At 55.4% G+C, this 20858-nt stretch overlaps 2 protein-coding genes across 2 annotated transcripts; one reads left to right on the top strand and one right to left on the bottom strand.

Annotated features, from left to right (window-relative positions):
• Positions 1-1310: 1310 nt before the first annotated feature.
• FOXP3 (forkhead box P3) lies at positions 1311-8577 on the top strand. The gene is made up of 11 exons (XM_045537782.1): positions 1311-1643; positions 2169-2273; positions 2361-2499; positions 2915-3002; positions 3072-3176; positions 4141-4228; positions 4397-4495; positions 5267-5417; positions 5783-5859; positions 7216-7317; positions 7509-8577. Exons 1-11 carry the CDS (start codon positions 1428-1430, stop codon positions 7656-7658), a joined length of 1320 nt encoding a protein of 439 aa, XP_045393738.1. The 5' UTR covers positions 1311-1427; the 3' UTR covers positions 7659-8577.
• On the bottom strand, positions 8503-20346 carry CCDC22 (coiled-coil domain containing 22). Its single transcript, XM_045537781.1, has 17 exons — positions 20125-20346; positions 18940-19117; positions 15645-15777; positions 14769-14875; positions 14578-14644; positions 14312-14490; positions 12163-12357; positions 11513-11575; positions 11308-11427; positions 10717-10836; positions 10516-10632; positions 10304-10405; positions 10114-10221; positions 9761-9856; positions 9459-9518; positions 9299-9373; positions 8503-8876 (listed from the first exon to the last, which is right to left on the bottom strand). The coding sequence occupies exons 1-17, from the start codon at positions 20172-20174 to the stop codon at positions 8763-8765; spliced, it is 1884 nt and encodes a 627-aa protein (XP_045393737.1). The 5' UTR covers positions 20175-20346; the 3' UTR covers positions 8503-8762.
• Between the last annotated feature and the right edge of the window lie 512 nt (positions 20347-20858).

Genomic DNA, 20858 nt, shown 5'->3' with positions numbered 1-20858 from the left:
CACATGTGCACAGCAGAGGGCTTGGGAAATGTGCACACGGGCGTACACACTTCTTGAAGAAAGAAGTGGAGGTCTCATGTTGCCATGGGACTATGGAACTCGGCACCTGGGTGTCCCCGTGAATAAAATAGGGGTTGGACTGGGCTTCCCCTCAGACTGGGATTACGGGATTCTGAGAAGCCCAGGCCCTGCGTGTCAGGGAGCGTAAGATTCTGGGGTTCAGCAGAGGGCCCTGGAGCCATCATGGAGGGCTTTCAGGACGAGGACAATAGAAGAGCAGGCCTTGCGTGGTTCGGACAGGGGAAGAGGCGGAGGAGTGGGCATTCCTGGCAGGGCGAATAGCATGAGCGAGGCTTGGAAGCAGGTTTGTGGGGCAGAGGTTGGGTGAACTCTGATGGGGGCTGGGTTGAGGGGCTCCCACAGCCCCTGGCTCAGGCGAGCCTGTCTTTCCTCCTCTCTGGCACGTGCCATGCCAGCTCCATGCAGGGCAGGAGCCCAGAGCTCATCAGACTTCTAGACTCAGCCCCTTGCCCTGAGCTCCAGATCCCGTATTCAGCTGCCCCCTCGGCATTTCCACTCACGTGTCTAGCCCCAGACTCTTCATGTCCCTGTACACCTGGGCTTTCACCCCCAACCCTACACTGCCCCATGATGTCCCCATCTCAGGTTAATGTCAGCTCTGTCCTTCCAGCTGCTTGGGCTGAAACCCAGTAGTCACCTTGACCCTCCCTCTCTCACCCCCTAAATGAAAGCTGCCAGCAACTGCTCCTGAATCCACCCGCTTCTCACCATCTCCACTGCTACCATCCTGACCTGTGCCACCGTCGTCACGTGCCTGGGCCATTGCAGTAGCCCCCTCACTAGTCCCCTTCACAGCAGCCAGTGAAGCCAGCAGCCTTCACTCTTTGAGTCCATGCCCAAGTCACTGGGGTAAAATAGTGCCCCCAGGAGAAAGTCAGACATCGGCCCTGGCAGGATGAGCAAAGGCTGCGTGGCCCGTGCAGGAAGCAGAGAGGACAGAGGGCTGAGGCTTGAAGACAGCTGCAAGTGGTGGGGGAATGCGCTGAGATCTACGCGGGCTGAGGCCCCCACAAATCTATTGCCCACTGCCCTTGTGGAGGACATATCCATGCCAGGGCTGTGCCGGCATGTGGAGGCAAGCTGGGTACTGGACCCGTGCACGTGGGGCACACGTGGGTACACTCATGTACCTGTGTTCCTGACACCAATGTGTGTGTGTGTATACATGATCAGAGCTGGGGTGCAGGTGTGGGGCCCTTCGGCACATGTTGCAGCCGATACCTGCTCTAACCAGAGCGGGTGTCTGCATAGTTTGACGAGAGGGGGGGATTATCTTGCACCGCCCCCAGCACGTGTGTGACTCCTTCCCCCTCTCTCCATGCAGCCTGCCCTCGGACAAGGACCTAATGCCCAACCCCAGGCCAGTCAAGCCCCCGGCCCCTTCCTTGGCCCTCGGTCCATCCCCAGGAGCCTCACCCAGCTGGAGGGCTGTGCCCAAGGCCACAGACCTGCTGGGGGCCAGGGGGCCAGGAGGAACCTTCCAGGGCCGGGACCTCCGAGGCGGGGCCCATACCTCCTCCTCCTCCTCCTCCTTGAACCCTGTGCCACCATCGCAGCTGCAGGTGAGGCCCCAGGCCCAGGATGGGGCAGGCAGGGTGGGGTACCTGGGCCTACAGGTGCCGACCTTTACTGTGGCACTGGGCGGGAGGGGGGTACTGGCTGGGGCACAGGAAGTGGTTTCTGGGTCCCAGGCAAGTCTGTGACTTATGCAGATGTCGCAGGGCCAAGAAAGTCCCCACTTGCCAGGCCTTAGAGATTTGAGGCTCTCCCCAACCTTGCAATCCCTATGTCAGGAGAGGAGGAGAACCTATTGTGGTCCCATGGGCACAGCCATGTGTCCCCATTCCCATGTGACAAGAGGAGAGAGCTGAGGCCCAAGGCGGTGAGGTGACAGGGTCGAAGCCAGTTCTGCCAATTATTACCTGTTTGATCTTGAAAAAGTGACTCAATCTCCATAAGCCTCAGTTTCCACACATGTGAAATAGGGATGATCATAGTATCTACCATGTGGGGTGTTATATGAATTAGACACAGGACAATGAGGATGAGGATGGCATCTCACCTGCCTACCTTACCACCCCCCCCAGCTGCCCACAGTGCCCCTAGTCATGGTGGCACCTTCCGGGGCACGGCTTGGCCCCTCACCCCACTTGCAGGCACTCCTCCAGGACCGACCACACTTCATGCACCAGGTATGGACCATGAATGGGCAGGAAGGTGGGAGAACTGTGGGGAGGAGCCCCAAGCCAGGCTGAACCACGGCCTGTGTGTATCCCCAGCTCTCAACAGTGGATGCCCACGCCCGGACCCCTGTGCTGCAGGTGCACCCACTGGACAGCCCAGCCATGATCAGCCTCCCACCACCCACCACCACCACTGGGGTCTTCTCCCTCAAGGCCCGGCCTGGCCTGCCACCTGGTAACACCTCAGCCTGTACCCCACGGCTTCACAGAACCCCAGAGTCCCCAAATCCTTGAGCAAGAGCAGTGCAGGCTGTTCTGAATAGCGGCCCCCTGGAGGTCAGAGGTGTCAGGTCTCAGAGGCTTGGAAACTCCAACCTCCAAAAAAATGTCAGGTTCAGAATCTTAAAGATGCAGAATGTCAAAATTGCGGAACCAGAGATCTTTACAAAGTTAGTCGAAATGTCAGCGCTTGCAAATAGCAGTCTTTCCACTGCTCTGCCAGAAGCCAGGGACTTTTGGGACAGCAGAGTCCCCTGGGAGTCAGGGCCTTCGAGGCTCAGGAGGGTGGGAAGCTCAAAATGAGAAGCCTTGTGGGCTAAGCTCCACAGCCTGGCCCACAGCCCCCAGAGGTACCCTGTCCCCACCCGCAGGGATCAACGTGGCCAGCCTGGAGTGGGTGTCCAAGGAGCCAGCACTGCTCTGCACCTTCCCAAGCCCTGGTGCACCCAGGAAGGACAGGTCAGTGGGCAGGGCTGGGAAGGACCCTCACTCTGCTATCTCCTCCTCTGACACCCTCTGTCCCCCCAGCGCTCTTTCAGCTGTGCCCCAGAGCTCCTACCCACTGCTGGCAAATGGCGTCTGCAAGTGGCCTGGATGCGAAAAGGTCTTTGAGGAGCCAGAGGAATTCCTCAAGTGAGTGGCCCCGGGTGCACGCCAGTCCAGGGGGTCCTGGTTTGTGGGAGGCGATCTGGGGTGCACATCTCAGCTCAAGCCTCATCCCGATAGGTAGTAAGACGAAAAAGGTAAACGCTTGGACTGTTGATTCAAATCCCAGCTCCAGCTCTCACTGGCTGTGTGTGCTTGGCCAAGTTACTCAGCTTCTCTGGACCTCAGTTTCCTCATATGTATAATGGGGTATAATAATAAAGGTATGTACTGTTATTTACCTCCATTTTACAGACACGGTAACTGAGGCCAAAGAGGTTAAGTGTCTTGATCAAGATCACCTAGTTCCTGACAGACAGAGCTGGGATTTAAAACCAGACAGCCAGGCTCCAGAATCATGCCAGCACACCAGCCTGATTTCACTGATCCCCAAAACGCTGCCTCCCCTCAGCCCCATCTCACTCACACACACACACACACACACACACACACACACACACACCCCTTCTCCGACCATACCCAACTATTAGCAGCAACTCTGCATGTCCCTCACACAGGCCAGGCCTTCACACAGGCTGTTCCCTCCACTCGAATGCCTTTCACACACACACACACACACACACACACACACACACACACACACACACACACCCCTTCTCCGACCATACCCAACTATTAGCAGCAACTCTGCATGTCCCTCACACAGGCTGTTCCCTCCACTCGAATGCCTTTCCCACCCTCACCCGCCTGGCCCACTGTCAGCTCACCACCCTTCCAACATCTTCTCAGAGGGCACGCTCAGGCCTGGCACGCAGTAAGTGCTGAGTGGCATGTGCTGAAGGAATGACAGGCGTGAGAGAGAGACTGAGGTAGAGAGGGGAGGGGAGCTCTGGGAAGAGACCTTCCAGAAGGTTTGGACCATCCCCACTAGGAACGCTGAGCCAGGCCAGGCCTGTCATGGTTACCTACGTGGAATCTTCCCCCTACCTAGGCACTGCCAGGCGGACCATCTCCTAGATGAGAAGGGCAGGGCACAGTGTCTCCTCCAGAAAGAAGTGGTACAGTCTCTGGAGCAGCAGGTAATGCCGGGAGGTGATAGGGGATGGGGGACAAAACTTCTGTCCACTCCATGCCAAGAGCCAGGCTCCCCACGGTGAGGGCTGGCATGAATGAAGAACAAAACCCTGAGCAAAGACATGGTGGGAAAAGGCCGGATTGAGGCCTCACTTTTGCTCCTGTCCTCACAGCTGGTGCTGGAGAAAGAGAAGCTGGGTGCTATGCAGGCCCACCTGGCCGGGAAAATGGCCCTGACCAAGGCGCCATCTGCAGTGAGCAACCTTGAGCAGGTAAGCGGCAAGCGTAGACCACTGGGGAGGGGAGCAGAGGGAGCCCTGCGGGGGCAGGGAACCTATCTCTCTACACACGGGCCCTGTGATCTACGGGCACCTGTCCTCAGCTCCAAACGTGCCCAGACCTGGGAATCCAACCCCCTCCACTTACAAACCCTCTGACCCTAAGATCCTGAAGCACTGTGATTCTGGGTTTTCAAAGCAACAGCAAATAGCCAAACACTTACCGAACAGCCTATGTGCCAGTAGGACTAGCTACCTAAACTGGCAGGGCCCAGTGCAAACTGAAAATGCAGGCCCCCATATTCAAATTTCAAGACAGTGACCACAGAGCACTAAAGCATGAGGTCCTGTGTAACTACACAGGTCACACACCCATGAAGCCAGCCCTGGGTGCCAGGCACTGTTTCTGAGCACTTTGCTGATGTTAACTTATTCGGTCCTCGTGATGCCACCGTGAGGTAGGTGCCACTATCATCTCCAACTCACAGATGACAAAAACTGAGGCCAGGGAGGTTTGGGTGACTTTCCCAAGGTCACAGTTGGATGGTGAAGGAGACCGACATAACCCCGGCTCATAGCCCCAGTGTCGGCAGCTACACACAGTGTCCGCACCCACACTCTAATAAATGCAGCTCATGCTGCTTCGTGGGATTCCACACTAGTATGGAATTGAGAAGAGGGGTCCCTTACTTTTAAAAACACTGATTTAAAAATAAAGTGGAAAGTTTAAGCCTCTGAGTCACCAGCCTCTCCCTCCTTCCCCAGACATCATCCGACAAGAGCTCCTGCTGTATTGTAGCGACTGGCACCCAGGGCACTGTCGTCCCAACCTGGCCCGGCCCCCGCGAGAACCCCGACAGCCTCTTTGCTGTGCGGAGGCACCTGTGGGGCAGCCATGGAAATAGCACATTCCCAGGTAAAAATGGCCCTTGCCCTACACGGTGACCCCAAGCTCCTAATCCTGACAGCCGCTGGGGGGCGGGGTGGGGGGTGCAAAGTGTCTCTGCCACTTAGCCAGTTAGTTACATCCTTTGGTGTGCAAGTTACTTCACTTCTTTTAAACCTCACCGAGAGGTATTTTGGCAGAAGTGTTGCAAAGACTAAATGATATGACGTGTGTCAGGTGCCCAGCAAACAACAGTCCTGTGACCGTTGACACTGGTGTTGATGGTGGGATTTCAGACAGTGAGATGTCACCCTTCCACTGTAGAGAGAGTGTGGGGCAGGGAGCTAGGAGGTCCTGCACGGGATGGGGCCTGATTTGTCCCTACCCTCTGACAGAGTTCTTCCACAACATGGACTACTTCAAGTTCCACAACATGCGGCCCCCTTTCACCTATGCCACCCTCATCCGCTGGGTAAGCACCACAGCTCAGGCCCAAGGACGAGGGAGAGGGAGAGGGAGAGGGGTGGGGACCTGCCTCCCAGACTCCCACCTCCCTCTGGGCACCTCAGAGTAGGATCTTCCATTAACAAGCCCTAGCCCCAAGAAGCCCCAAACCACACCTCAAATGTGATCCCACATGCTGGCTTCACCCCAAACCTGTCCCTGAACCCAAACCTAAACCACTGTCCAGGCCAGTGCATGCCACATTCTAACCCTAAACCCACCCCCTTCCAGATGCTCACCTCAACCCCATACCTAACTCTCTCCTGGCTCTACAAAATAGCCCAAAACTTACCCCATCTCTGCACCTTGCCCTAAGCCCACCCCAGCTATTACCCTATCTCCTTCCCCGGCCTTCATGTCAACCCAACCCTGTATCTTCCCCAGCCCCAATGCACCCCAGTACCTCAACCCACACCCCAGCTGGATCCCATCCCTCACCCTTCCATGTGACACCCACCTGACCCTTAACCTCAGCCCATCCCAGACCCTTAACCTCAGCCCATCCCAGCCCCTTCATCTCAGCCTCCCAGAACCTTCATCCAGCCCCACACCTAACCCCAAACCCAAACCTAACCCTTACATAACGCCAGCTCTTCCCGACTCTATCTGAACTGAACCCCCAGCCTAGCCCCATCCTGACCCATAACTTCGTGGAAATCGTAATCACTCGCTCATTAATCCCATTCCTAAATCCAAACAGATCAAATTCCCTGATCCTCAGCCTCACTCCACACCTAACCCACAACTGACTTCACTCTTGCCCCTGAATTGAACCACCTGCCACATCCCTGACACGTAAAACACTCCATAACTAGGCCCATCTCTGATTGCTGACCTAATGCCACATGTCATCCCATCCCTCACCCCTAATTCACCCCAGGCCACCCCCAGCCTGACTTTTAAGCAACCCCTTCCCTGACCCATAACTCGGCCTGGCGCTTTACCGCTTCCAAATCCTTGACCCCACTCCTGACCTTCCCAAACCCTGAAATGTCACCCCCACAGAGAATCCCAACTCCAACTCCATCCAGACCTTGAACTTCACTCCAGTTATAACCCTGAATATGACCTCGCTCACAAACTCAGCTCTGATCCTTTACCTAATCTCAACCTGACTACACCCACCCCATCTAACCCTGTCCTGACCCTACCCCTCACCCAGCTCCTAACCCTGTCTCTGATCCTTCACTCTGCACCATCTCTCTCCCTCTCCTCCCCCACCGCCACAATTCTGCCCCCATGTCAGACGACCCACGGTAGGCCACTGTGCTCCTCAGCCCCGACTTTGGAAGAACGCACCCCTTACCCCATCCCCACCCTCCAGGCCATCCTGGAGGCTCCCGAGAAGCAGCGGACACTCAACGAGATCTACCACTGGTTCACACGCATGTTCGCCTTCTTCAGAAACCACCCTGCCACTTGGAAGGTGAGCTCCTTGGGAGGTGGCAGTGGGAAGGCACTGGGAAGGCCTCGAGTGCCACTGCAGCTTGGGAGCAGGTGGGCCTGGGGCTGGGCTCATAGGCACGTTGGTAACGGGCAGGAGGTCGGCTGTTGGCGGGGGCTGCTGAGCACAGAGTATGACTGCCCACCTGCTCCCGCACCCCTGGCCTCCCACAGAACGCCATCCGCCACAACCTGAGCCTGCACAAGTGCTTCGTGAGAGTGGAGAGCGAGAAGGGAGCTGTGTGGACCGTGGATGAGTTCGAGTTCCGCAAGAAAAGGAGCCAGAGGCCCAGCAGGTGTTCCAACCCTACACCCGGCCCTTGAGTTCAAGACCAAGGAAAGAAGGAAGGACAGGGGCCAAGATGGGGGCAGAGGTGGCAGGTGGCAGGGGTGACAGGCCCTGGACGTGCCCATAGGGAGGAAGTGAGGTGTCCACTGTCTTGCTTTCCAGAGCCCCTGCTTCCCAGCCGGCAGCCCTCCTGGGTCATATCCTCTGTCCCCAGGCTGCTCAGAGGGGGCCCAGTCCCGGCCCCAGCCCCCACCTCCACCCTGCCCCACCCCACCCCTGAGATGGGCCCACCAGCCAAACGGAGCCTTCACAACCAGCCACACACAGCCTGCCTCAGCCACTCTCACAGATGACCTCAGGGCTGGAAAAGTCACACAGACACAGATTGTCACAATCCTGGCCCCTGGATTCTAACACAAACTCAAAACACAAAGATCCTGCCTCAGCACATTCAAATGACCTCAAAGCTGCAGTCACATAAACAAGCACACATGAGCACAATCCTATCAACTCACATACCCCAAAGCACGAGCCCACAGCCAGCCTCGGGGCCCACGGGGGCAGTATCACGCAGGGGTGTGCCTAGACACCAGCGCAGAAGCAGCATCAGTACCCCCAGGACCTCAGGTCCCAGAAAGCCACACAGACACATAATCGTTCATGCTCGGTATCGTGAAGCCCCCGACACATGCTCGGTCACACACACAGCCCGTTAGCATTCACCTGCATCTCTCACACGCGTGCACACACGTGCACACGCACAGCTCCCCAGTGGGTCTCCCGAGTCCCATGAAGACACAACCAAAACATACCCCTTGTCTCTCCTGCCACCCACCCAACTCCCCTGCCCTGAGCCCCGATCCATGCCTCAGCTTTGACTGCAGAAGAGATCCTTGTTTATTTGACATCCAAGGCCCCCAATCCCCAGTACCCTCCCCAATAAACTGCAGCCGAGCTCCCAAATGCCAACAATCACCCCAGATAAGGGTTGGGGTCGGGTGGGCAGGGGTCTGGGTCCAAGGCCGCAGTGGGAGGAAATGGACATCAAGCAGAGGGAATAGCTAGAGTAGGTGCTTGGTCACTGCCTCCAGCATCCCAAATCCCTGCCTAAGCCTGGGGAGATCTCTGCCAGGGGCTCCTCAGGCCTCCCGGACCCGGCCCAGGAGGCCAGCATTCTCCTGGCGGAGGGCTCGGTAGTCCTCGCGGATCTTCTCCAGGTTGCTGAGGGTCTTCTTGCCCATCTCCGTCTCGATCTAAGGTGATGTGAACACACACCCCTTCTGCATGCAGGCCCCTCTCCCAGCTCCTGCTCTCCACGCCCCATCACGGCCACTATGGGTCCCTCCCACCCCCAGCATCGGCCTGCTCCGTCCTACCACCAGGCCTTTGCGCATGGCATTCCCTCCACCCAAAACATCCTGTGCTACGAGGCAGGATTCCACACCACATCTTCAAGCCTCTACCAACAGCCCTGGGAGGCAGGCGTGAGGGCCCTTGGGGTAGAGGCTGGGGCACACAGTAGGCCACTTGCCTGACCCAGATCACACACACAGGCACTAAGGGGCAGGGCTGAGCCTCCAGCCATAGGCTGTGTCTGGTTCCACAGCCTCTTGGCATAAACCGAGGAGCTGGCCCCTGGCCTGCCTTGGTTCCCCCTCCCACCCTCAGGCCTCACCTGCTCCTCGAGGTCTCGAACCTCCCGCATGATAGTGCCTGTGTCCTCGATGGTCTGAATGAGCTGGCTGCAGTTCTAGGGACAGCAGGAGCAGAAGGCTTGCACCCACCCACCCCCGCCCCTGCCACACACCCCTCCCCTGGCATGTTTCTCCCCTCACCTCGTGCAGGGCAGCTAGGTACTTGTAGGCCTTGCGAACGGCATCGTCCTTCTTGGCATCCTGACCAGACAGAGGGGACCTCGAAGTATCAATGGGCTGTCTCTTCCCCCAGACCTCCATGCCCAAGGCCACTCTCTCCCACCCACCCCAGACTGCACCCTACACGGAGCAAAGCCAGGCCCAAGCGTCAGTGCACCTGCCAGGTTTGCACAGGGCCTGGGCCCCAGCCGGCTGTCAGCAGATGGGCAGGCAGCCACCCAGCCCTGCCCCACCCCTCACACCCAGCCCAGCTTGCCCCACACCTTGAACACGAGCTCATCAGTCACCGCAAACGTCCGGTCCAGCTTCCCAGAGAGGGAGTTGATTTCCTTCTGAAGCTCCTTCGTGTCAGACAAGATCTGGCAGACAGCAGGACGGCCATGAGCCCATGTCTGGGGCCGGGCAGCTGGTCAGCTGAAGGTGCTCATGTGCATGCACTCACATCCAGACAGGGCCTGTGGCACTGCGTTCGGGTGGCTGGAGTGGACTGTGGGTGACTGTTCTGTGTCAGGGTCTGGCTGGACAGCTCTGCCCATCAGAGGGTGTGAGGTCCCTGTGTGGCCACACTATGCACGTCTGCCCATGTGAGCCACCCCCCATGACCACAGCGGCGCACCTTGGTGATCTCTTCCTTCTGCTTCCGGATATTGCCCACAATTTCCAGGATGCGCTGGGTGTAAGCCAGCCGGGACACGTCTCTCGGCAGAGTCTCCAGCTCTGACACCTAGGCAGGGACATAGCAGGCACTCCCCCAGGACCTGCCTCCCACCCACTCGTGCTGCCCAGGTTCCCCACACGGGCCATACCAGCTGCTTATAGATCTCCTCCTTCCTGCGGGCCTCTTCAGCAGCTGCCCGGACACTCTGGTGCAGCTCCTGGATCTCTGCCAGCCGTCGAGAAGATTCCAGCTGCCAGGAGCCCATGGGCAGAGGACAGTGAACAGAGCACAAGGATGGCCCCCTAAAGAGGGATCAAACCTGCCCCTGCCCCACCCACGGCCCAGGACCCCACCACCTACCTCTCTGCAATCCTGGAGCTTTCGGAGGTGGCGGTACTCAGCAAGGAGTGGGACCCGGTGCTTTTCCCACTGACCCGCCAAATGGATGACCCGCTGGGCGCTACTTTCCACCACGAGCTGGCCAGTGGGGAGGGGTACATGTCATGGAGGCTGGGCCCTTCCAGCCCCACCCTGCCCAGCCCTGCCCCGCCCCAGCCCCACCTGCAGCTTGGCGAGGTTGGCAGCCCCATCGGGCAGCAGCTCCACCGCGCGGCTCTTCAGGCGCAGGGCCTGCTCGCGCTCCGCTGTGCTGAGCTCGCTCTGCCGACACTCAGACTCCACCTGGCATGACACAGCCCCCAGCCCCCACACTGAGCCCAGAAAACCTGGGCCCAGCAAGCCCGAGCCGCACAAATGGTGTACGCCCCTCTAGCCCCTAAGGCTTCTCTGACCCTTCCAGCCCCACGCAGAAGCCCAAGGGCCCCAAGGAGCCCTGCAGCTCCTGCCCCATACAGACCCACCTTGCCCCATGGATGTCCCCAGACCCTCACAGCCCTCCTGATTCTCGTATCCACCTATAAGGCCTCAGTGATGCCCACGGGTGCCTCTAACCCCTACAGGCCCATGAAGCCCACATCCCCTCAACCCCACTGATTCTCTTGAACCCTCAAGAGACTCACATGGTCCCCAATGTTCCCCACAAACCCTTCTGACATCTGAGATCTCTATAGGGCACCTCTCAGCCCCCTCAAGTCACTTGAACCCCTCTGGGCCCTACTTGTGACCTGACCCCACCCCCAGCCCCTCACTCACCTGCACAAAGCTGACACCCAGCATCTTCATGTCGGCTTCAACCTCTTCAATGTTGCGGTTCACTCCTTCCAGCTGCTCCCGAAGGGACTCTAGCTCCTGTTCTTGAGCTGCCCACATGTCCTGGGAGGCACAGGCCAGTCGGGGTGGGGGTGTCAGGCTCAGTAGATAGGCAATGAGCCAGGACACCCCCCAATGCTCTGCTCACCTGCTCAGGCCGCCGGGAGGTGGCCGGCATATCTGACACCTGGGCTGCCTGGGCCTGAGGTTCCTAGGGGAGTGAGGAGAGGCACCCTGGCTGTCAGGGAAGGCCATAACCCTCATGATCCAGCCTCAACCCCCACCAAGAACCGGCCCCCCCCCCGCAGTGCTGTTACCATGCCCACTCAGCCTCTGAAAGCTGTCAGACTGTGACTACATGAGGGTAAAGGCAGTATCTGCAACCTCAGACTACAGTGTTTGCTCATGGAGAAACCTCCCTGACCCTGACACAGCTCCCAGCCACCTGCCCCATCTCTCAACCCCCAAATGCCATGAGAAGGACGGGGGCCTCTCAGGGTGAGCATCCAAGGAGAGAAGATATACCCAGAGTAAACTGCCTGCAGAAAGGTGGGGTATGCACCAACAGTACCCCTACACCCTTACATGGCTCCCACCTATCCACATTTTCTCTACTGAAGTCCCCAGGAAGCTAGGGTACCCCTCTGGGCGTACCCACCCGCCACCAGTGGGGAAAGGGCCCACCTGGTGGGCACATGGGAACCTGTGTGGATAACAGTGCGGCATTCGTACATAAAGCCACCCTCTGAGCCTGCCATGCCCTGTCAGCACACGCCATGTGCACTCAGGCCCACCCACCAGATGGAAGGTGAACTTCTCTGAATGTGTGAAGCGGGAGCCCTTGGGAGCAGCATTCCTGGCCCCAGCACCCCAGGCCTGCAGCAGCTCTCCCAGGTCTCGGGCTTGCGTGGGGGCCCCAAGTGGGCCCCAGCTTTGGCGCAGATGCTCAGCCAAGTGCTTCTGCAGCCGCTGCCGCTGCCCCCGTGTGTCCTCCTAGGAAGAGAATGCAGGAGAAGTAGGAGGGCATGGAGGCCTGCCTAGCACAAAGGCCCTGCCTCCTCCAGGGGCCACCGGACAGGTGCTCCAGGCAAGTCACACCCGCCCTCCAGCCCTCCCACTGAGGTGGACCCCTACCCTAAACTCCTGTCCCACTGGTCTGGGATCTCCCCAAGGACAGGGGTCTCCTCTGGCTCACAGCCACGCTTCTCTCCACCCACTCACTCCCCATGCCGGAAAAGGATGTGGGAAGAGAGAGGAGTACGCCTGGAGCCCCCAAATCTAAGAGAGACACAGAAAAGATATGTGGGGACACAGCAGAGACAGGGAATGAATGAAGCCAGGCAAAGAAGCGGGCAGAGTCAGAGAGGGAGAGACAAGAAAGGGACAAGAATAGAGATAGTATCCATACAAATGGGGAAATCTGATTATGAACTTAGTGTGGGCTGGTATTAAGAGATCATTGTTGGGCCGGGCACAGTGGCTCACGCCTGTAATCCTAGCACTCTGGGAGGCCGAGGCGGCTGGATTGTTTGAGGTCAGGAGTTTGAGACCAGCTTGAGTAAGAGCGAGACCCCATCTCTACTAAAAATAGAAAGAAATTAGCCAGACAACTAAAAATATATAGAAAAAATTAGCTGGGCATGGTAGTGCATCTCGGGAGGCTGAGGCAGAAGGATTGCTTGAGCCCAGGAGTGTGAGGTTGCTGTGAGCTAGGCTGACGCCACGGCACTCTAGCCCGGGCAACAGAGTGAGACTATCTCAAAAAAAAAAAAAAAAAGAGAGAGAGAGAGATCATTGTTAATTTTGTTAGGTGTGCAAATGGTCCAGTCGTTATATTAAAAAATGACCATCCTCATGAGTTAGGAGATGCAGTCTTAAGTATTTAGAATTGAAATGACATGATGTCTAGGATTTGCTTTACAACAATATAGCAGGCCAGGCATGGTGGCTCACACCTGTAATCCCAGCACTTTAGGAGGCTGAGGTGGGAGGATCGCTTGAGGCCAGAAGTTCAAGACCAGCCTGGGCAACATAGTGCGACCCTGTTTCCACAAAAAATAAAATTAGCCAGGTATGGTGGCCTGTCCCCTGTAGTCCTGGCTACTTGGGAGGCTGAAGCAGGAAGATGGCTTGAGCCCAGGAGGTCGAGGCTACAGTGAGCTATGATCGTGCCATTGCACTTTAGCCTGGGTAACAGAGCGAGACACTGTCTCTAAAAAAAAGAGAGAGAGAGAAAATAATATAGCAAAAAAGAAAAAGTTGGGGGGAGAACAGATGAAGAAATATTGGCAAAATGGTACATTAGAATATTCTCTTTACTTCAGTGTTTGAAAATTCCTGTAAGTTCAAAAAAGAAAGGCAGATAAAGATGGAACAAACAGTGGCCAGAAGGCAGAGGCAGACAGAAGGAAAAGATATAGAGGGGAAGAGGAGACAGGGATGGGGGACAGAGAGAGAGAGGTCAAGTACAGAAACAAGGGCTGAGAAAGAGGGGCAGCAAAACCACAGAAGGAGAAAGAGGGAGGCAGGAAGAGACAGCGCAGAAACCTAGAGACAGAAAATGAGCGTCAGCGACAAGTGTGGAAACAGAGTGAGAGACTTCAGGACAGGAAGAAAGCAGGAGGAAAAGGGCAGACAGTAACAAATCCTGAGTGCTGTAGTTGCTAGGGAAGTCCACGCCCGTCACTCGATCTAATGACTGCCCGGGGAGGACAGTACCATCACTAGCCCCCGTTCAGAACAGGACCCTGAGGCCCTGAGGAGGGACATTGACTCATCCCGGGTTCACAGTCTTCTGACTTCAGTGTTCTCCCAGCCCGGAGGCCGGAAGCCGGGTAGGTGCACACAGAGAGCAAGGATGGAAGAGAGGGATGGAGTGGGGAAACAGAGGAGCAGAGGACCAACGTGAGACAAAACAGGAGCAGTAGGAGCCGAGTATGGACTGTACCTGGGCTGGCAGGCGGGGTGCCCGGCGGACCCAGTCCTCCTCCCCAGGGCAGTCCCGGCCTGTCTGCTGGCAGAGCTGGATGGCATGGTGTTCGAGGAGTGAGGCCGCCCTTCCAGCAGGCTGGGACACCTGCGTGGGGGCCGGTAGCAGCAGGGGACTCGCCTGGAACTCCCGTTGCTCTGGGGGCAGGAACAGAGTCAGCCAGCCCTCCTGCAGGGTGACACCAACAGGCCCACCTCCCCCTGCTCCTGCAGCCTCACGCTCACCTCCTCTGCAACTCAGCTCAGGCACGACCAGCCTGCTGGCACGGAAAGGCTTCTGGAGGGCTGAGCCCTGGTGAGAGAGCAGAGCCAGAGCCTCAGGATGAAGTATGACAGGGGTCACTGGTAGGAGGGGGCCAAAAACCTGAGCACCCGGATGGAGACAAGGAAGGCAAGGACAGGAGTCGGGGGTCCACCTGGAGGTGCTGCAGCTTGGGGGTGCGAAGGAGGGGTGGGACCCAGGGCAGGGCCAGCTGGTCCCGGATTTCACTCCCGATAGCCCGGAGGAGAATAGCTGAGTCACCTGGGGGAGGGAAGGAATGTTAATCAGGTGATAGTGCTGCAAATCCAAAAGTGCACAGCCTTGGAAACCAGCCATCACTCCTGACTCACCCCCATCCAGAGATGCACATCTATCCAGCTATCATTCTCACGCCCAGTCACTCAACAAACACTTACTGAGCACCTACTATGTACCAGTCCTTGTTCTAGACACTAGGGCTACCTCAGGGAACAAACTGATAAAGGTCCCTGCCCTCCTGGAGCCGGCAAGCTAGCAGAGGAGAGATCTCGAACAGGATCATAAGTACGAGCCAGACCACAGCCAGACAGAGAGCAGGAAAGGACACGAAGGACTGTGGGGAGGAGAGGCTGTAATTTTACACAAGACAGTCAGAGGAAGGCCTCCCTGAGGTGACACCTGAAGGGAAATCTCAAAGAGGTAAGGGAATGAACCAGGAGGGCATGTGGGGGTTAGAATAATGCAGGCACACAAGGGCCCTGAGGCTCGAGTGTGCCTGGAGTGTCTGAGGAACACCAAGGAGGCCCGAGGGGTTAGAGTGCAGCGAGCAACAGGGAGGCCCCTCCCAGCACCAACTTGCCAGCTGGGTCAGCCCAAACCCCCACCCCTGTCCCCTGCCCTGCCCCTCTGACCCCCAATCTTCCCACCTAGCTCCCCAAAAGACACATCCCCCCCGCCCATCAACCTGCTCGCCACCTCCAGTTCTCTCAGCCCTCCAATCCCCAGGAAGGCCCGCCTCTCCCCTCCCCACAGCACCCCCAGCACCCAGTACCTGCAGGCTGGTCTGCATCCTCAGAGGCATCGGTGGGCAGACGCTCAGCCAGGAAGAGAAGCAGGTCCCGGAGGTCAGGCTCACTGGGGTAGAGGAAGTTCTGATAGCCAAGCTCCAAGGGATAGCCCAGGTCCTGGGGGTTGGGGGAGGGGCGGCCCCATCAGCCAGGCAGGCAGGATCCTCCTGCCCTGGGAGCCCTGGGCCTAGGCGACCACCCTCCTACTCTCTCACTAACCACCACCCTCGAACCTCCCCTGGCTCCCCAAGGCCTCTGCGCCCCCCAGGGAGCCACAGAATGATTACAGTCAATGCTACAGAGAACAAGAAATAAGGTTAAAGCTCTGACCTTTCTAACTAGGACTCAAAATCCAGAGGCAATAAAAGAGAAGATGGGTATTTCTGAATACATGAAAAGAAAGAAAAAAAAATTAAAGAAAAATAAGCGAAGTCAAAAGAGGAATGACAAGTTGGGAAAAAATATTTGGAGCTCATGTATGTCATAGGCAAGGAGTGAATCTACCTATTATATATATATATAAAGAGTACCTAAAAATAAACAGGCAAAAAACACCAGCAACACAATAGCTCAGAGCAAAAGGGCTCATGAGGGTTCAGGATGGGGACAGGGAAACAGGCTGGGGAGAAAGGAAGCATTTTTCTGCCAGAGTTGCTCTTGATCTGGTGCTGCGTGGACTCTGAAAGCAGACTTCCCGGGTTCAAACCCCAGGTTTGCCTCTTACTGCATGATCTCAGGCAAATCACTTAACCCCTCCACCTGAAAGAAGGGATACCAACAGTACCTACCTCAGAGGGCTGTCATGAGAATGAAATGAGCTAACATCGTGTTACCACAGTGCCTGGCAGAGTACACGCTCAGAAACCATCATTATTATATACTTAGGGTCACAACGTAAGATATATTTACTTCGGAGGGTCACAGTCAAAAAAGTGTGGAAACTACTTTACTTTGTGTTTTGTTCTGGCGTCTCAGGATCAAAGAGTTGTGACTGACATACAAACTCATTCCAGATAGACGCCAAAATATGGAGGTGGCCAAGGCGCAGAAAGCAGGGCCAGGAGCAGGCACACAAAGGGGAAGATACAGAACACTACCATGCTGAGTTGAGGTGGGCAACACAGACAGCACGCAGCTGGGTTAAGAGAGCCCCGTTCTGCCTGCTGCTGGCCAACTGAGCCTGCTGGGGGCTGATCGCATGTACCTCTTGACCACTGGAAAAGCCATATTCGCTGCCCCACCCCCACCCCAGAAAGGAGGTAAACACAAAATCTAGGAGAGACAGTACTCAGAGAAGAACAGAGAATTGGAGGAAGCCTGACCCCCACTTCAACACCTCCCGTTGTGTACTCTCCTTGCCAAACAGAAGGCATAACCTCCTCTTTACTAAGTGCCATCCTCCAGGCCAGGGGACAGACTGCCTGCCTCCTAAGGCCACCCAGAGCCCCAGAAAGAAGAACCTGAGAACTAGGTGAACACAAGAGTGAAGGGATGGGCGGTGCTCTGAGGCCTACCACTAAGGGACAGAAACTGTACAAGCAAGGCCCAAATTTAACAACTCTGACCACCCTGTCCCCTTTGTCTAAATGGAAGTTTTCACTGTAGTTTTGCCATTATCCCTCTGCCACCATATACTTACTGGTATGCTGGAAGTGTTTCCATTCACTATGTAGCCACAGGTTGCTGGAATGCAAGCAGATCAGGCCTCTCCAATAATAGTAATAGCATGTACACAGAGCTTATTATAACCAGCTTTTCCTATATTCACTCGTGTGGTTCACCTTCATAGCAACCCTACGTGGCAGGTACAATTCTTACACCCATTTTATACATGTGGAAACTTAGGCTTAAAGAGGTTTAAGAGGCCAGGCACAATGGCTCACGCCTGTAATTCCAGCACTTTGAGAGGCCAAGGTGAGAGGATCGCTTGAAGCCAGGAGTTCGAGACCAGCCTGAGTAACATAGTGAAACCCCACTTCCACAAGAAAATTTTTAAAAATTAGCTGGGCGTGGTGGCATGCGCTTGTAGTTCCAGCTACTCAAGAGGCTGAGGTGAGAGAATCGCTTGAGCCCAGGAGTTCCAGGTTGCAGTGAGCTATAATTGTGCCACTGTACTCCAGCCTGGGTGACAAAGCAAGACCCTGTCTCTAAAGAAAAAAAAAACAGTGGTTAAGAGACTGGCCCATTACATGTCTTGAGTTGTTCTATAATTTTAAAAAAGAGGCTGGGCACAGTGGCTCACACCTATAATCCTAACACTCTGGGAGGCTGAGACAGGAGAATCCTTGAGCTCAGGAGTTTGAAACCAGCCTAAGCAAGAGTGAGACCCCATCTCTACTAAAAATAGAAAAAAATAGCCGGGTGTGGTGGCTAGTGCCTGTAGTTCTAGCAACTTGGGAGGCTGAGGCAGGAGGATCATTTGAGCCCAGGAGTTTGAGGTTGCTGTGAGCTAGAATGACACCATGGCACTCTAGCCCGGGCAACAGAGTGAGACTCTGTCTCAAATAAAAATAAAATAAAAAAGAGAGAGACTGGCCCAAAGTTGCAGAGCCAGTGAGCCAGGAGGAGTGCCATTACTCAGAGCTCTTGAACATAATAACTGGACACAGCTCTATACTGGGAAGAGTAAGTACTTCATCAGAAAGATGATTTATTTTATCTATCATAGAGACATTTTTGGAGTTATTCTCAGGAGAGACAAGATATGTGGTTGTCACAGGGGTAATGCAGCAGAGACACTCTTACAAGCACATCTTCCTTTGGGTAGCCATCCCTCCCTCAACTCCATGGGATCCAGGAGCAGCCAATCGGTGTTCTATAGGAATGACCATGTGATCCAAGCTGGGCCAATCAGAGCACACAGCGATTAGTTTAGGAGTGAGCGTATGTCCCAAGCAGGGCCTTTTCTGGAACTGGTAGATGGATATTACAGGGTGTGAGAATCTTGGTGCTAAGCTTAACATATGGAAACCAAGGGCAGCCCAGGTGCAAACTGGATAAACTTATTTAATCTTCATAACAACCCTACCTTTATCATCTCCATTTCACAGATAAGAAAACTGAGGCCCAGAAGGGTTAGGGTCACACAGTTGGCAAGTGGCAGAGCTAGAGTCTGAACTACTCAGGCACTTTGACCATAGAGCCAGCAGCCTTAACCACTAATGAACGCTAAGCTACAAAGGGAGGTGGCAGAGAGGAAGGGCAAGAATTTCAAAGGAGCTTGGTTATTTCGTGAAGGAGGAAGGAAGAGGATGTGTGTATTGGGAGGAGGGTACTCACCATGCAGGCCTGAGCCAAGCTCATGGCCAGGCGGAACCGGGCAGACATGGCAAGAGGCAGCAGGGGGCTGAGGCCGGAGCCCACAGCAGGATTGATCACACGCAGGCAGCAGACCACAGCCTCTACAACCAGCTCAGTAGTGAAGGCTCGCAAGGTCTGCACATCTGGAGGAACTGCCCTGAAGAAGAAGCAGGCTCGATGTGGGGAGTAGTCAGGAAACAGGGATCAAGGCTGAGCCATACAGCCTTTTGGAAGCACTACCAGGGTGGGGGTGAGGAGGATGCCACAGTTCAGACAGATCCTGGGTATTGGTGACTATGACTTCCATTTGGAAAACTAAGAACTAGGGAAATCCTCAGGTCCTAAGACCTTGGTGTAGGAGAATGGACAGAAGGGACCTGAGTTCAGAAAATCTCAAATTTCTGGAGTCTAGGAAGCTGAAGGGGCCCACGTGGCATGGTCCCTGAGTTTCTTGGTCCCCAGTTATCATGTTCTCTGCGTATCAGGGACCTCTAGATATTGAGCTAGAGTTTTCAGAACAATAGATTTTGGGAGGCTGGGGTTCTCAGGAGTTCCAAATGTCAGGGTCCCTGGGTTTCGAGAACCTTGGATATCAATCTCCAAGTTTCAGGCAACACAAAAATCAGTCTCCCTAGGTGTTGGCATCCTGGGTTTTTAGGGCCCCAGAATGGAGAAGTCCAAGTGCTGATGTTGCAAAATGTTAGGGTCCTGGGATTTTAAAAGCCCCACGTTTGGGGAACTGGAGTTTGAAGGCTCCCAAGCACCCAGTCCTGGGGTTTTTGGATTTCCCGAGTGCCAGGGTCCTGAGGTTTCAAGTTCCCTGGTTCTCGGGGTACAAGTGTCTTAAGGTCTCCAGATATCAGGGTCCTAGAGTATCGATGTCATGACCCCAGATTTCAGGGTCCTGGGACTTGAGGTTCCAAGAATGGAAGGTCTCAGGGTGTGAGTCCCAGAGTTTTGGGTTTACCAAATGTCGGGGGTCAGAGGATTTGAGAGGCCCCTGATGTCGGAGTGTGTGTGTATAACGGGGTGAGGGTCTTAGGGTCCTGGAAGTTGGAGCCCTGAACGTAAAGGTCCTAGGTTTTAAGGTTCCCGGGTAACGGGGTCGTGGGTTTTGGAGTCCCGGATGTGGATATTGGGGGTGGGCGAGGGCTCTGTCCTTACGTTCCGGCTTGGCGCAGGGAATGGATGAGGATTCGGTCCGCTTCCTCCATAGTGGAGCCGTGTCAAAATCGGGGGCTGGGTCCAGGGCCGGGTCCGAGAAAGTGGGGCACAGCTGTTGAAAGCCCGCTCCGTGCTCGCGGTCCGCGGAATGTCGCGGGTCTTGCTAGGAGAGCTGGGAAACGTAGTTCTGTTCTGTGAGCGAGCGCAGCACACACCGGATGCCTGGAGGCCTGCTGTGAGCGCACGGAGGGCTTGAGCGCGCAATGCCTGCTGGGAGTTGTAGTTCTTCCACTTTCAGTCCGGTGGGCTTGTCCAAGGAGAAAAGGACAACTGTAGGAGGGGAAGAGGGGCAGGACAAAGAGGGGCTTACTTGACTTATTCATTTAAGGCGATATTCTTCTTCGAGACTGTAAAAGTGTACAAGGGCAGGGTTTTAGCACAAAGTGACTGCTTCCCTGTGTCTCAGTTTTCCTCATCTGTAAAGTGGGACCATTGACAGTACTTGCTTCCTAGGATTAAAATAGAATTAATTTATATAAAGTACGTTGTACTATGTGCCTGACACATAATACAGTAAGAAAGCACTATGTAAATTATAGATCCTCATATTCATACAGTCAATAAATGCTTTAATATGTTATACATATTTGTACACTCCAAAGAATAATTACACAACAAACATCTATGTAACCACTAGTTATTGGAAAGCCTATTCTGTCTCCACTGCTTAGCCC

Source organism: Lemur catta, chromosome X, assembly GCF_020740605.2.
Source record: "Lemur catta isolate mLemCat1 chromosome X, mLemCat1.pri, whole genome shotgun sequence".
In the NCBI taxonomy this organism is placed as follows: Eukaryota; Metazoa; Chordata; class Mammalia; order Primates; family Lemuridae; genus Lemur; species Lemur catta.
This window is presented reverse-complemented; position numbering and strand designations above follow the sequence as displayed.